General features: G+C 45.6%; 1 protein-coding gene across 4 annotated transcripts in view; it reads right to left on the minus strand.

Annotated features, from left to right (window-relative positions):
* The window catches only part of LRIG2 (leucine rich repeats and immunoglobulin like domains 2), a 116,675-nt gene that overhangs the window by 21,922 nt on the left and 80,011 nt on the right, over positions 1-14,742 (minus strand). For 3 of the 4 annotated variants that reach the window (XM_060301175.1, XM_060301162.1, XM_060301155.1), the window contains exons 19-20: positions 7,268-7,422; positions 3,428-3,549 (exon numbers count right to left, since the gene is read on the minus strand). In XM_060301175.1, the coding sequence (XP_060157158.1) occupies positions 7,418-7,422 (5 nt within the window). In that variant the 3' untranslated portion in view covers positions 3,428-3,549; positions 7,268-7,417. The remainder of the gene's footprint in view (positions 1-3,427; positions 3,550-7,267; positions 7,423-14,742) is intronic. The other variant, XM_060301167.1, reaches the window with a different exon arrangement.

Below are 14,742 nucleotides of genomic sequence, written 5' to 3' on the forward strand. Positions count from 1 at the left end.
GCTGAGCTTCTTGATAGGCTTGGTCACCCTTGCTCCTTTCACTTTCTGAGAGGTCTTATACAATGAAATCCCAACTTGCTAGAAGGTTTTTAGAAAGTGGGAAGTCAGGCTAAGAAGAAAGCCTCATCACATCTCAAGTCTTCCGGATGATTTTTGAAACATCTCAGTCCAACTTCTTGTCCAACTAAGTGGAGGTGAGTAAGCACAGTAAGATGGCTCATTGACAATGGAGGATGTCGCTCTGCTTCAGGGGTCATCACTCTAAATTCAGGTCTCCCTGGTTGGCATCACAGATACAGAGAGAATAAGACGTTGGCATAAAATTGTACTGACCCCAGCACTTATTCTGGAAACTGAATTTTTACTTTCACATTCCTGACTAGCTCTTTGTCTCTTCTAAAAGCTGAACGTATAACGACAACAAAATTAGAAAAAGTTAGATTGAGAGTTCAAGCTAGGTGAATTTCTAGTAACCAAGATTCTATAATATTCTGTTGTAGCTGTGGGAAGGGATATTGAACTTGAGGTCAGAAGACTTGGACTTGAATTCCAGCTCTGCTCATCCTCACAACAACCTGGCAAGGCAAGTATAATTATCCCCCAATTACACATGGCAGGATGGACTGAGGCTGCCCCCATCCCCTCTCCAAAGAGACACACTCAAGAACCAAAAAAGTGTCTTCTGCTTGGTCTTATTTTGCTGAGTGGGGCTCACCTGCTGAGGGTAGAGACGAACTACTCCCGACAACAGAGAGAGTTTTTTAAAGTTAATAGAGGTGAAAAGGAGAGAGCAAGAAAATGATTGGCAGGGAAGAGGAATTTGGGAGGATGGTTGGAAAAGAAAGGTATCTGATGGAGAATCTGATTGTGTCTATTATGTAGTGTGTGATCTGTGTCTTTTTCCCTATGTCCCCCAACAGATTTCTAACTAATGTGTTATGGAGTTGAATCTGGTTTGGGATGTGGGCATTTGATGAGGAATGAAGACCACCCATGAGAATCCAATCATCCCAGGGCTACAAGGGAGCTAAAGCTCAGAGAGCTTGAGCGCCTTGTCAGGGTTACACAGCCTTAGGTTCTGAAGTCAGATCTGTCTGACCTCACACCTATGTTCTCTTGTAACATATGGCTTGTTCTCATGGTGAATTTGCCAAACTATTTCAGACCCAAGAGGTAGCACAGGTTGAAAATTTAAATATTCCAAAATTATCTGTGTAAATGCCCTGGACAACAAACAATAATGGCCTATTCATTGTAGCTTTCATATGGCCAGAGCTTTGCTGTTTCGAGAAATGACCTCTGTTTATTGAGCGTTTACTCAGTGCTAAACCCTTTCCTTCGCATTTTATGATCTAACCTTCCGAGCAGGTCGGAGAGGTAGACATTTTTATCCCTATTTTACAAATGAGGAAATATTAAAGAGTGACTAGACCAGGTCACTGTTGGAAAGCAGCAGACTAATACCTAAACACCAAATATCATATAATTTACTTTCTCAGTAGATAATACATGCACATAGTACAACGTTTACCAAGGAGAAGGCCAACAGTGAAAAGTTAGAGCCTCTCTCTCCACCATCCCCCAGAGGCCCTGTTCCCTTCCCTGCCACCCTCACATGTCCTTCAAAGACATCCTTGGTATTTACACATATGACCACCGGTGCCTCCCTCAGGGGAAAAGAACGTTTGAAGTTAACCCAAGGAAACAGTGTCTTCCCTCAGCCCTCTCTAAGCTTCAGTTTAAACCTCTGGAGCTCAATACCCAAGTGGAATGTGTTTTCATGTTTTCCTGGGGGTTGGTGAGGGATACTGAACAGAGCACGCGGTCTGGAAGCTGATAGGATTAAGTTCAAGTTCATGCCGAGGGCAGGTGACTTGACCTCGCTAAACCGTTTCCACACCTGAAACTGGAAGCTAGCATCCCCACCTCCAAGGGCTGCGGTGAGGATAATATAAGAGAATAAAGGTAAAACATCAGGCGTATCTGGCGTCCTCCCTCCCTCCCTCCCCTCCTGAACAAGAGCCTACCGTTTTCCTGATGCATCTCTAAGAATACAGAGAAAGGGAAAAGCAAACTCCCCAAATCTACGTGCAGTTTAGTGATCAGCTTTGACCTAATTCTACTTCTAAGCATTTCCTTCTCTTTCCTAACCTCCCATGACCTCCCACCCAGCTGCCAAGTATAGAGAATACATGAAAACTTGGGCCCAGTGGGGGCCTGGAATGTTAAAGCTTTTGAGAAAACAGCTGTTTGTTTGTTCATTTATTACCATGATTTTACCCCTGTCTCATTTGATCACAAGAGCCTGTGGGGAAGAATAATAATCCGCTGCACTTAGACCAGTCTACACAGGGATCTTCCAGCCTTGATTTCACTCTACAGCAGCTCTGTGAAAGGGGCAAAACTGCAGCTCAGAGATTAAATGCTTTGGCTAAGAGGAGCAAGGCAGAAATAGGGCTAGAACCCAGGTCTTCACTGGTTTCCTTGGCTTTTGTGGTCTCTAGTAGTTTTTTGTGTGTAATCACTACTGCATCCGTTAGGATGCATGTGGCTGCAAGCAACAGAAAATCCAAGCCACACTTGCTCATGTAGCTGGAAATGCAGAGGTTGGATGGCTTCAGAAGCAGAGCAGGACAGTGGCTCTGTGCTCCTTCTGCTCCTCTCTTATTTCTTCCCTCCTCCATGTATTGGCTTCATTTTCAGGCTGGCTTCCCTCATGCCAAAATGATTTATTGCACTCCAAACAGCACACCAACACATCACAATGTCCAGAGGAAAAGAGAGTCTCTTCTTGTGTCTGCCTAATGCATGAGGAAGATTCTTCCTAAGAAGTCCCAACAAACAATGCTGCTGTGCCTCATTTTCTCAAACTGGAGCCAAACTTGTGGCAGAATCTGTCATACTTGTTACCACTCTGGCTCTTTTGAACACTCATCCTTCATTAGCACAAGTTTAAAATCTTTAGCCCCACCTCCCCAAGGTGGAAGCCAGATTTTGCTCTCCTGACACAGACACAGGACTTTTACTGCAGCTAGTGATGCAAGAAGAAAAGTACAGAGCCTGTTTCTCCTCCCTCCTCTCTCCCTCCTACAGTGCAGTCATCAGAGGTTGCAGTAAAGTTGAGCTCCTGGCACAGAAGCCGCTGGGGTACAGTCTGCAGCACCCGCATCCAGAGCTTGGTGGTGGCAGCAGTTTTCTTGTAGCTCTGCACTGTGGAGCGGTTTGGGCCAGCTTGGTCTGGATCCTGGCTCTCCAGCTCTCCTTATGATCGTGTGAGCCACCCATTGTCCTTTTAATAAATTTGTAAAGTGCTGAATCACCCAGAGTCAGCTTCTGTTATTGCAGCTAAGAGCCTGACTGATTCACACACCCGTTCCTGAGCACATGGCTGGGGCTGGACCCGTGCTCTCTGCTGACCAGCACATACCTGAGTTCCTGAACCAACAATGGTGGTGAGAGGGTTGGGATAGCCCTACACCAATCAAGACCAGCTCCGAAGTTCGGGGTGAGATCAGTTCCGCAGGAAGCACAGGAGGACGTGTGCGAAACCTATGTAAAAATTGGGATTTGTGAGAGAGGGAATGGATGCTTCATGGGCACCCAACAATCTACCAAGCCCTGCTGTGAGAGGCTCTGCAGCTAAGTATGTTCACCCTCACAACACTCCATAAGGTAGGCGTCATCCCCATTTTAGGGACGTGGAAACAGACATGGAGACATTAAGTACAGGATGATAGAATTTTATTTGTTGGTTGGTTTTGTTTTTTTGAAATTAATTAATAGACTTTTTTTCTTACAGAAAAATTGAGAAGTACAGAGAATTCCCCTATACCCCCTCACCACCACTACCACCATCCCTGACTGTTTCCTCTATTATTATTAATATCTTGCATTAGTATGGTACAATTGTTAAAACTGATGAGCCAATATTGATACATTACTATCAACTAAAGTCCATACTTTACATTAAGGTTCACTCATATCGCATAGTCTGTGGGTTTTGATAAATGTGTAATGATGTATATTACCATTACAATATCATACAGAATAATTTCACTGCCCTAAAAATCCCCGTACGCCACATACTCATCCCTCTCTCACTTCTCTGAACCCTTTGCAACCACTGATCTTTTTACTGTCTCCATAGTTTGGCCTTTTCCAGAATGTCACATAGTTGGAATCATACAGCATGTTGCTACCTCAGAATTAATAAGCTCAAGTTCAACCTAGGTCTATTGGACTCTAAAGTCATTTATACACTCATTTTTCTCACTCGCAGGTCTGTGGATCAGCTGTGGCTCTCCTGAGACCCACTGGGTTTGGCTCCAGCTGCAGGCTGTGTTCAGAATGGCTCCACAAACCTCTTCATTTTTCTTGGGCCAGTGGCTACTCGGGGGCCACCCAGGCTCTCAAGGTGGATGGAGGAGTGCATGGGACCAAGTAAATTGCACAAGCACATTTAAGCTTTTGCTGGCCTCATGTCCACTAACAGTTCATTGGCCAAAGCAAATCACATGGCTGTGCCCAACATCAATGGAGCAGGGACATATTCTTCACCTACTCTGTAACAGGTACTGCAAAGCTCAATGGCAAAGGACATGTATGTATAGTAACTGAAACAGGAAAGAGTAAAGAATTGGGAGTAATAATTCAATCTATATGATATGGGATTCTTTTTTTCTCAGCTACTTTTTGCCCATATTCATTCATGATTTCAATAGGTATTTATTGAGCATCTACTCTGTGCCAGGCACTGTTCTAGGCAGTGAGGCTACTGTGGGGAGAAAGGCAGATTTTGTCCCTTGTTCTCGTGGAGCTTACAGCCTAGTGAATTCTTCCAGTGTGTATATATATTCCTTTCAGTGTCTTCAAAATCTTGCTAGAAGAAGCCAGCAAGGGAGGGCAGAAGAATGGAGGAAAAGTCGAGATGGGGGGAAATGGAGAGGCAGATCAGTCTGGGTCCCAACCAGTGGCCATCCTACAGCTGAGCCTCTCTCACCTGCTCTCCTTACCTACTCCTACCTCTGTATTTAATTCTGCCTGCCTTTCCTGTCCCAGGTTTGCTAGGTTCTGCTACTCCAGGGAGGCCTGGCCTTTCCCCCTTATAATCTGTCCATGTTGTAGTAGACGTTTGTCTTTTGGGGGATGTCCATCATTCCCTCCAACTTCAACTTCATACCGTTTCCTTAATTCCCCTTTGGCAGGCTACAGTGGTGTGCAGGCCTGAGCACTTCCATGGGGTGGCCCTGCTTAAGGCTCAATTGCCTGGCCACTGACCTATCTGTGGCTCTTGTCCCATTTTCCAGGCCCGGCCCTTCAGCCTTTCCCCTTGTGGATTCTGGAAGCCTCCACTATCTTGCCGATAATTTCTTCTTTGTTCAAGAGGGTCAGGGGCAATTTCTGTTGTTTGTAATCAAGAACCCCAATCATAGCATATGACCAGACAATCCCACTTCTAGGTATATATCCAAGAAAAATCATATATCCATGCAAAAACTTGTACACCCGTGTTCTTAGCAGCATTCATCATGATAGCCAAAAGTGGAAACAGCTCAAATGTCCATGAACTGATAAATGAGTAACTGAAATGTAGTACATCCATACAATGGAATATTACTCAGCCTTACAAAGGAGTGACGTGCTGATACATGCTACAACACGGATGAACTTCGAAAATATACACTAAGTGAAAGAAGCCAGCACGAAAGACCACATAGTATATGATTTCATTTATGTAAAATGTCCAGAACAGGACGTAAACCTATAGAGATAGAAAGTAGATTAGTTGTTGTCAGGGGCTTGAGGGGGAGGGTGATTACTAATGGATATGGTGCTGATAAATGTTCTAATATTGAGTGTGCTGTTGGTTGTACGATGCTGTGAATATACTAAAACTCACTGAATTGCACAGTTTAAAAGGGTGAATTTTATGGTATGGGAGTTATATCTCAATAAAGCTGTTATTTAAAAGCAAAAGAGCCCTAATCAAAACACCTTCTGGTGCAGGGAGCTCAAGGGGGGAAGGTGGCCTGGGCTACTAAGAAGAGCACCACACTGGGCTCTGGAGGATTCAGTTCTAACCCCAGGTCTGCTTCTTGCCAACCTTAAACTTCACCCTTTTGGACCTCAGTCTTTTCAGCACTAACATGAAGAGGCTTATGAGACCAGTGTTATCCATACTCCAGTCACTTGTGAGCCGCCTTCATGATTTTTGTTGCATCATTGTGCCAACTGAACAATTATCTACCTAGTTCTTTAAATTAACGCATTTATTTAAACCTAGCATCATTCTAAACAAAAATATTCATAAAATCATGCATTTGTTTATGCTGGTTGTATTTCCCAAAACACATTAAAATCAACACTAGATAGTAAAGTTAGAAATGTTCACTCCCCCTGTCACTGTCTGATTTCTACCATTTGGGAATCCTGGACTAGGGTCTTCAAGGGTGGTCTACAAACTAGCCCGCTGGGTAGAGGACCAGGCCTTGCCTTTGTTCCTCCCTCAACTAAAGTGGACTTTTAATTATTGCCTCTTAGGACGTGACCTTGTCCTGTGGCCGCACCTCACTCTGGTTGCAGGGATTTTCAGTCATAGAAAATGAGGGCTGTCCCAAGGCTGACTCCATGTAGTAACTCAAGGGGCATTTCCTGGAATTCTGGGGATGGTTATTGTTATTCTAATTTTACAGAGGGGGAGATTGTCTCAGAAACATTAACTAACAGACCAGAAGAGGAAGAGACAGGATTCAAAACCAGATCTTTTCAAAATTCTTTTAACTATATCATAATAGAACATGTACTCTTTTAACTACAGCATAATAGACCATAGGGCCAGATATTTTGAGGTGGACATAACTTGAAATGAATCAGGCCATACACATAGCTGCCACCTTTGCCTATGGGCGGGAACCGCATAGAGGAATGGGGCACTAATGTGGCTTCTGAGATGAAAATTGTATCCATTGAATTTCTATATATCAGTAATAAACAGTAACAAACTCCCCTAATACTTCCTCATTACACACATTCCACTAATATTTACTAGTTCAAAATTCTATTCCCCACTAGTCAGGGACCATGTCTTTCTTATTCACTGCTGTGTCCGCAACACTTGGCCCAGTATTTGGCACAAAGTAGTCCCCCTAATTAGTTTCCGTTTAATTCACCAGGCCCTCACCGCAAAGGTCCTCTAGCCCAGGTGTGCGTGGTTGGGAGGTAGAATGAGGTGGGCTAAGACAAGCCCGCAGGCAAGAGCAGGACTCACCATGACCACGCTGTCCAGGCACCTGCACAGCAGGCAGGAGGAGGCTGGTAAGCCCTTCAGTCGTGTTCCATACGTGGATCGCGTGTATCATGCATCCTCTGCCATGGAGCAGACTGCCGCCGCCACCCAGATCTGTCTGTGGAGGTGGTTTCAATCTGTCCAGATCAGAGAGCAGAGCAGAGCAGTGATGCATTTATTCCACCCAAAAAAATAACTGTTGACAGCCAGCCCCACGCAAAGCCCCGTGCCAGGCACCGTGGAGGAGACAAATGTAACTCAGGCTCGCACTGACTCCCATGCCAGGCCCCTGAGTACACAGATCCACCAGCCTAGGTCTGCCAATTCCTTGTGCAGTGTTCTTTCCACAACAGGACCGCCTTCCAGAAGTGATGCCCGAGCTGCCAGGATTAGGAGCATTCTTTCTGCTGTGTCCTCTGGAAGGATGCCACTGAGACTTCCCCACGAGGGACCTGCAGTGAGCTAGTGTGAGGGTTCAAGGGAAACAGGACTCATCCCACCCCAGCAAGCTTCCAGTGGCGGCTGGGTCAGTATCTAGATGAGATGGAGGGGGTAAGAAGGATCTGCTCTCAGAGGGCTGGATGGGGTAAGATGTGGGGTTAGTGCCTGGGGGCCAGGAGCAGAGGGAGAAGCAGGTATGTGGGGCATGTGAAGCACTCTCTTTGGGGCTTCAGTGACCTGGGGCTTTCTGGCTGGTTCCTGTCAGGGGAAGGGGCACTCCTCCCTAAGGTAACAAACCCACAAGCTCCTTCCGCAGCCTCTGCCCCTCTTGGGACCAGCAATGACAATGGACCTAAAGCCTTGTGCTTTGTGCTTTTGGCATTCAGCACTCTTTTCTCATGAGGTTTCTACCCTTTAGGCTCCCCGAGAGCCAGGGTGTGCTCTCAGGACGGCTGTGCTCCCCTCCGTGGGATGGGCCACTGTGGATACAGCAGCCCACTCATTGTGAGGCATTTCAGTTGCGCAGGCAGATCAAAGATGGAGAACCAGATAAAAAAGCTTTCGGGAATCCTAAAGAGATGATATAATGGGTGGTCTACACGGGTTTCTCAAACTTGTCACTATTGACATCTGAGCCAGATCATTCTTTGCCCTGTGCAGTGCAGAACGTTTAGCAGCTTCCCTGGCCTCTATTTACTATGTAGTAGTGAGCAGTTCCCCAGCTGTGACAACCAAAAATGTTTCCAAGCATTTCCTATGTCCCCCGGGGAGTAAAATAACCCCTTGATTAAGAACCACTGCTGCACAGTCTTCAAGGCTTTAGGTTTGAATCCTGGCTCTATCATTTGCTAGCTGTGTGAGCACTGCAGGTTGTTTAATCCGGGCCTCAGTTTTCTTATCTGTAAAATGGGGATAATAATAATACCTACCTCATAATATTGTTATGAAATAAGTTAACATGTACAGAACAGTGTCCAGCACATAATAACCACTCAATCAGTGCTATTGCTCTTATCACCAGAAACCAAATGCAGATAAAGTGGAATGTCAAAAAGACTGCTCCATAAACACTCACTGTGGTACACAAACAAGAAATTTAATTCATTCATTCATTTTCTGCCCTGCTTATTTCTGGTAAACTATTTGAGGCAGCTTAAAATAAAAGCACACATACTACCAGGCAATTTAAAGAAAAATTTTTTTATAACACAAGGGTAATTTTAATATTTAAAGAAATTATACAGATCACAAGTAAGCACCAATATCACTTAGATTAATGAGGACAGGACATAAAGCACAAAAGTTTACAGAAGAAAATAACATGAAAAAAGTTCAACAAAGATATAAAAATTAAATAGCAACCAAAAATAAGCTATTAAAAATGTCAGATTAACGAATAAGAGGCAATGAAACTGATACTTTCATATATTGTAGTTAGAAACATGGCAAATTAAAACTGATTGAGATTAATAACCATGAAAACCAGAGAGGGGAAGTTAATTTCATCAAGAACTCAAAATCAGATGCAGTGTTCACTTAAGCAACAGACAGAAACCTGAGCTTCCTAGCAGCCACTGCAAAAATAAAAACACAGCCAAGAGAACTCACCACCAGGACCTGCAAGGTCCATCTAGATTTAGAAAACCATCTTTGTTTTCCCAACTTCCAAATGAGATAAACTTTGTTCACTAAGCCCAAGAGGAACTTTTATCAAGTGAGTCCTAACACAAGGGCCTTGAGTAACAGAGTTAGACAATGTTTCAACAGCAGTTCTGAGGCCATGTATCAGCTGCAATTAAAGCTCATTTAAGGCACACACAACTCTACACCTCTGCTCTGGCCCCTCCTCCTGCACGGATGAATGAATTCCCTGGATATATGCCTGCCCATCTAAGCACAAGTTGGGGCTGTCAGGAGAAGCAGCCTCTCCCCACTGCCTGCCCAGCTGACGTGCAGTCCCCTTCCAGGCTCACTGGCAGGGCTGGTGGCCAGGGCATGCTGCCAGCTGCTTAAACACTCCTGATGGCTTGGCTCTCTGACTGCAGCCCCTCAGTAAAGGGAGGCCCATAGCAGAACCTGGCACTGAGGGCAACACTGTAGCCAAATTCCCCCAGCACTGTGCTGAATGGCTCCCTGGGGGCAAGGAGGCAGGCGAAGGGGCCAGCTCTGAGTGTGGAATAAAAGAAGTAGGGGCTAGAAGCACCCCCAAGGCAAAGGAAAACAGTCACCTGAACAGGACATAGTGAAACCAGCTCCTTGGGACCACCCTGGTGGCACAGTGGTTAAGAATTTGCCTGCCAATGCAGGGGACACAGGTTCAATCCCTGCTCCAGGAATATCCTACATTCCACGGAGCAACTAAGCCCGTGCTCCACAACTACTAGAGCCCACAAGCCACAACTACTGAAGCCCACATGCCCTAGAGCCCACGTGCTGCAACTACTGAGCCCACGCACCGCAACTACTGAAGGCCGTGCGCTCTAGGGCCCGCGTGCCACAACTACCGAGCCCGCATGCTGCAACTACTGAAGCTCGCACGCCTAGAGCCCGTGCTCCACAACAAGAGAAGCCACTGCAATGAGAAGTCCGCGCACTGCAACGAAGAGCAGCTCCGCTGCTCACCACAAGTAGACAAAGCCCATGTGCAGCAATGAAGACCCAATGCAGCCAAAAAAAAAGAAAAAAGAAAGCAGCTTCTTGCCCTCTTAACCTCACTATGCCTCAGTTTCCTCTTTTGTAAAATGGGGATAATATTGACCCATGTGGTTATTGTGAGGATTAAAAGAGTTCTACAGGGCTTCCCTGGCGGCACAGTGGTTGAGAGTCTGCCTGCCGATGCAGGGGACACGGGTTCGTGCCCCGGTCCGGGAAGATCCCACATGCCATGGAGCGGCTAGGCCCGTGAGCCATGGCCGCTGAGCCTGCGCGTCTGGAGCCTGTGCTCCGCAACGGGAGAGGCCACAACAGTGAGAGGCCCGCGTACCGCAAAATAAAAATTTTAAAAAACAAAGAGTTCTACATACAAAGTGCTTAGAACAATGCCTGGCACACAGTAAATGTTAGCTACTATTATTGTTATTATTTTTGCCCTCAGCACTCTTCTGTGTATATCCTAGACTCAAGCAACACATCTCCTGGAGGGTCTCACAGTGCAGGGAGGTGATAGGAGAAGGTTTCTGAACTTTGAATCGCTGTGTAACCCTCAGCCTAGAGACTAGCAATGGGACCAAGTACTAGTTCACAATACACAGGAGGAGCCTTAAGCATGAAGTACTAGTCCAGCCCTGCTACTAACTGGTGCCTTGGTGCAAGGGCCTGGGGCCTTGGGCATATCCTTGTTCCAATCTGGGCCTCAGCTTACTCACCTACAAAATGAAGAGAAGGGACTAAATAATTCCTAACTTTGACTATGCATCCAAATCACTTCAGGACATCATAAAATGCAGATTCCCAGATTCCGGCATGAATCCAAGTCTGGAAAGGGAGACCGAGAATCTGCATTTTAATGAGCTCCTTGGAGAATCTTGATGTTCAGTCAGGTTGGAAAGCCACTATGCTAGCTATGCTCTAAGGCCCTCTCCAATATTCATGTGCTAAATTAAAATCACAGACTCAGGGAGCAAAAGGAGCTTGCAGTGACCATGCACCTTAGGGGTCCAGGGCAGATGGCCACTTGCCTGTGAGAGAGCTCCAGAAGAATAATGCTAACGCCCTTGATGCTCTCCCGGGGTTTCATCAACCCTAGAGGTGAGAAGTTATACCTTCTGTCTAATCAAACACTCTATCTCAGCAATCTACCTCCAGCCCTGAGGGCTTTGTTCTCAGAGTTGTAGAGCAGGGCTATTTGGTGCCCTCCAGCACGACCTTCATGACCTTGAGTGCTGCTTGAAGTCAGCCTGGTCCCAACAATACTACTGGTGAGATGGCTTTTGATTTTGGCCCTTTCTTTCCATTCCCACTGCTGCTGCTCTAGTTTAGGCTGTTAATACCTCTTGCTTGGACCATATAGCAGCTTCCTAGCTAATCTTCTGCCCTTCGATCTCTCCTCTCTTCAATCTCTCCTTCATGGCATCAACATTTTCCTAACCCCAACTCTGATTGCATTACAGCTCCAGCCTACAATCCTCCATGTCTACCAATCAAACCCTAACTCCTCAGCCTGTCATTCAAGGCCTTTCAGCACATTTTTGTTTTTACTATGTCTGTGAACAGGAAATGAGATCACACAGGCCACATTTTTGCTTTTATAGCTTATTGCATTTCTCTTCCACAACCCCCTCTGGCCAAGAGCCACCCTGGGCTACAATTGACTTTCTTGAATATTTTTGACAGAGGGTTTCCCAAACTTGAACACTGTGGAACATCCTCTCCCCACCATTGTCTGTTTTTCACGGCAAAATACTGATAACATCTCATGGATACTAAGTGATTCACGGAAGTCAGCTTGGGAAACACTCTCTATGATCTTCCACCTGCTTATCAATGACTTGACTCTCTATTCTGGGGTCTTCCCAGGTCTTGAACTCCAACTCAGAACAACCACCTAAGGTTGTCATGCCTGCCCTCTCTCCATCTGGCTGTTTTTGAATACTGTAAATGTCCTACAGCGACGTGGAACTAGAACACTAGTCTATCACCACCGCTATCCCTTCTTTGCCTTCCTTCTTGAGCTGGTACCTCATTTTCCCCCAACGTTGAATTTCTCAAGGCCCGTCTTGATTTACTTACATGAGCATGGGTGGCCATTCAAACATTTTTGTTTTCCCAACTTCCAAATAAACAGCCTCCTCTTCTCATTAGCAACTTTAGCAGGTAAATATCTACCCCTCTTGGGGCTACTCCCCTTTCCCACATCTATGACAGACACTGTTGACTGATCACAGCACTTGCTCCTAAGCCCCAGATGTGATGATGTAGATTCAGAATCCTTCTCAACACTGTTCCCCAGGCAGGTATTATCCATCAATCAAAGTTGGCATGCCAGTTGAGACAGTTCTACTTACCATCAATGACCTAGTTGATTAAATAGCTAAGGTGTTTACTAGAAAAGCTCTGTTGAGTTTCAATTTCAACTCTCTATGGAACCTTAAACTAGTCTCTAGTTACAGCCTATCTATTCCAAGTCTTTTAGGCTGGAGGATCCGGGCTGTGGGAGAGGCTCTATTAGAAGTCTAATTTGGCATAAGAATTAGAATAAGATTGCCAAGGTCAGAAGGGCTTCAACTAAGAACTGTCCTGGAGCACAGGAAAGAGACCACCTCCCATCTCTTTCTCCTGCCAAAACCCAAAGAAGTGTCTGGTGAGCTGGCTAGGCTCTAGCCATAAAGAAGAGCACCTGAGCGGCTACAAGACAAATGACAAACTACCCCTAGAAAGATGAATCTCTGGGGCAAAGAGCAATTGGAGATGGCTTTGATGTCCCTCAGCAGCAGCAAGGTTTTCAATTTGGCCTGAACAAATGGAACCATCATCATTGGAAACACTGATATCTTCAGTCAGGTAGCAGGCTGCTCCAGTTTCTTCTCTCTCCTCCGCCCCCTCCTTCTCCTCCAAGCTGATCACATTTCCTTGGTGATTTTCATGCTTAGTCAGTAGGTCTTAGGGCACAAGTTTCAATTCCATAGGGACCTTGTCCATATAAACTACTTTGTACTAATGTTATCCTCTGTACGGTATACTCCTTCCTTTCCTCCTTCCATAAGTGCTGATTAAACACCTACTATGTGCTATGTGGCGAGCACCACTGTGGAGAAGAAAGCCCTTGAACTGCAACGGGAGCCACCAGGGGAGGCTCTGTGGAGACAAAGATAATGTCACTGCTCCGATCAGCAGAAAAATGCATTTCAAGTTACTTTCTCTCCTCTTGAGATCTCAAAAGAGCTTTAACTGAGTGGGAGCAAATTGAGAGCCTGGCAGCTAGAACGCAGGAATTCCAGGGAATTCTACAAAATCACGAAGAGTCCCCATACGGTGAACACAAACCAGTCTCAAATCCGGAATACAATTAGGAGAGATCAACAGAATACTCTCTAGCCTTTAATTATTACCAGGGACTGTTTAAAGTGTTTTATATATATTAACTCTCTGAATCCCCACCATAATGCTATGGATTAAATATTTTATTCTCATCATTCCAAAGATGAGAAATAGAGGCACAAAGAGCTTAAATGGTTTGCTCAAGGCCAGCAGCTAGGAAGTGATGGAGCCAGAACTTGAACTCATGTAGTCTCATTGCAGAGTCCTAAAGTACCTGAAATATGTACATTTAACAACAAAGAAAGTGTTAATTCATAGATTGGAGTGGTGGGGGGATGGGGGTGGATAATAACTGGATGGAGCTTTTGATCCCAAGATAGTCTATCAAAGACAGAAGGGCTTTTTTGTTTTGTTTTGCTTTTGGGGGCACACTGTGTGCCTTGTGGGCTCTTGGTTCCCCAACCAGGGATTGAATCCTGGCCCTTGGCAGTGAGAGTGTGGAGGCCTAACCACTGGACCACCAGGGAATTCCCGACAGAAGGGTTTTGGTAGATGAGAAGCTCAGAGTGCCTAACATGCCCTCCTACTTTTAAGGAAGTCCTCACAAAGGCCAGCCACTCCACCAGACCTACCCACATCTCCTGGTGTCCCCTTGACAGATAGCAGACTGGGGCCCCAGTGCCTGACCCAGCTTACAATGTTCATGTTCTTGAATGCCAGACGTGGAGACAGATCTGCATGGGTCCCTGTAATAGCAATCCATATTTTTGACTGGAAAAAAAATATGATGTAATTAGTACCCACTGCAGCAATGTCACTGGTCCTAGAAGCCTGAAGCCCTAACCTCTAGACTGGACTCTTCCACGTACTGTCCCTTGATTTGGTTTCTTCATCTGTAGATGTTTTTTCATTCATTAAACAATTCTGAGCGCCTCTCTGTGCCAAGCACCACTGCTAAACCCTGAAACCACTAAGTTGAATTCAGTAGTTGCCCCCAAGGAACTCACTATTTGCTGGTAGAGACAGACAGGGAAAAGGGT

Source organism: Globicephala melas, chromosome 1, assembly GCF_963455315.2.
Source record: "Globicephala melas chromosome 1, mGloMel1.2, whole genome shotgun sequence".
In the NCBI taxonomy this organism is placed as follows: Eukaryota; Metazoa; Chordata; class Mammalia; order Artiodactyla; family Delphinidae; genus Globicephala; species Globicephala melas.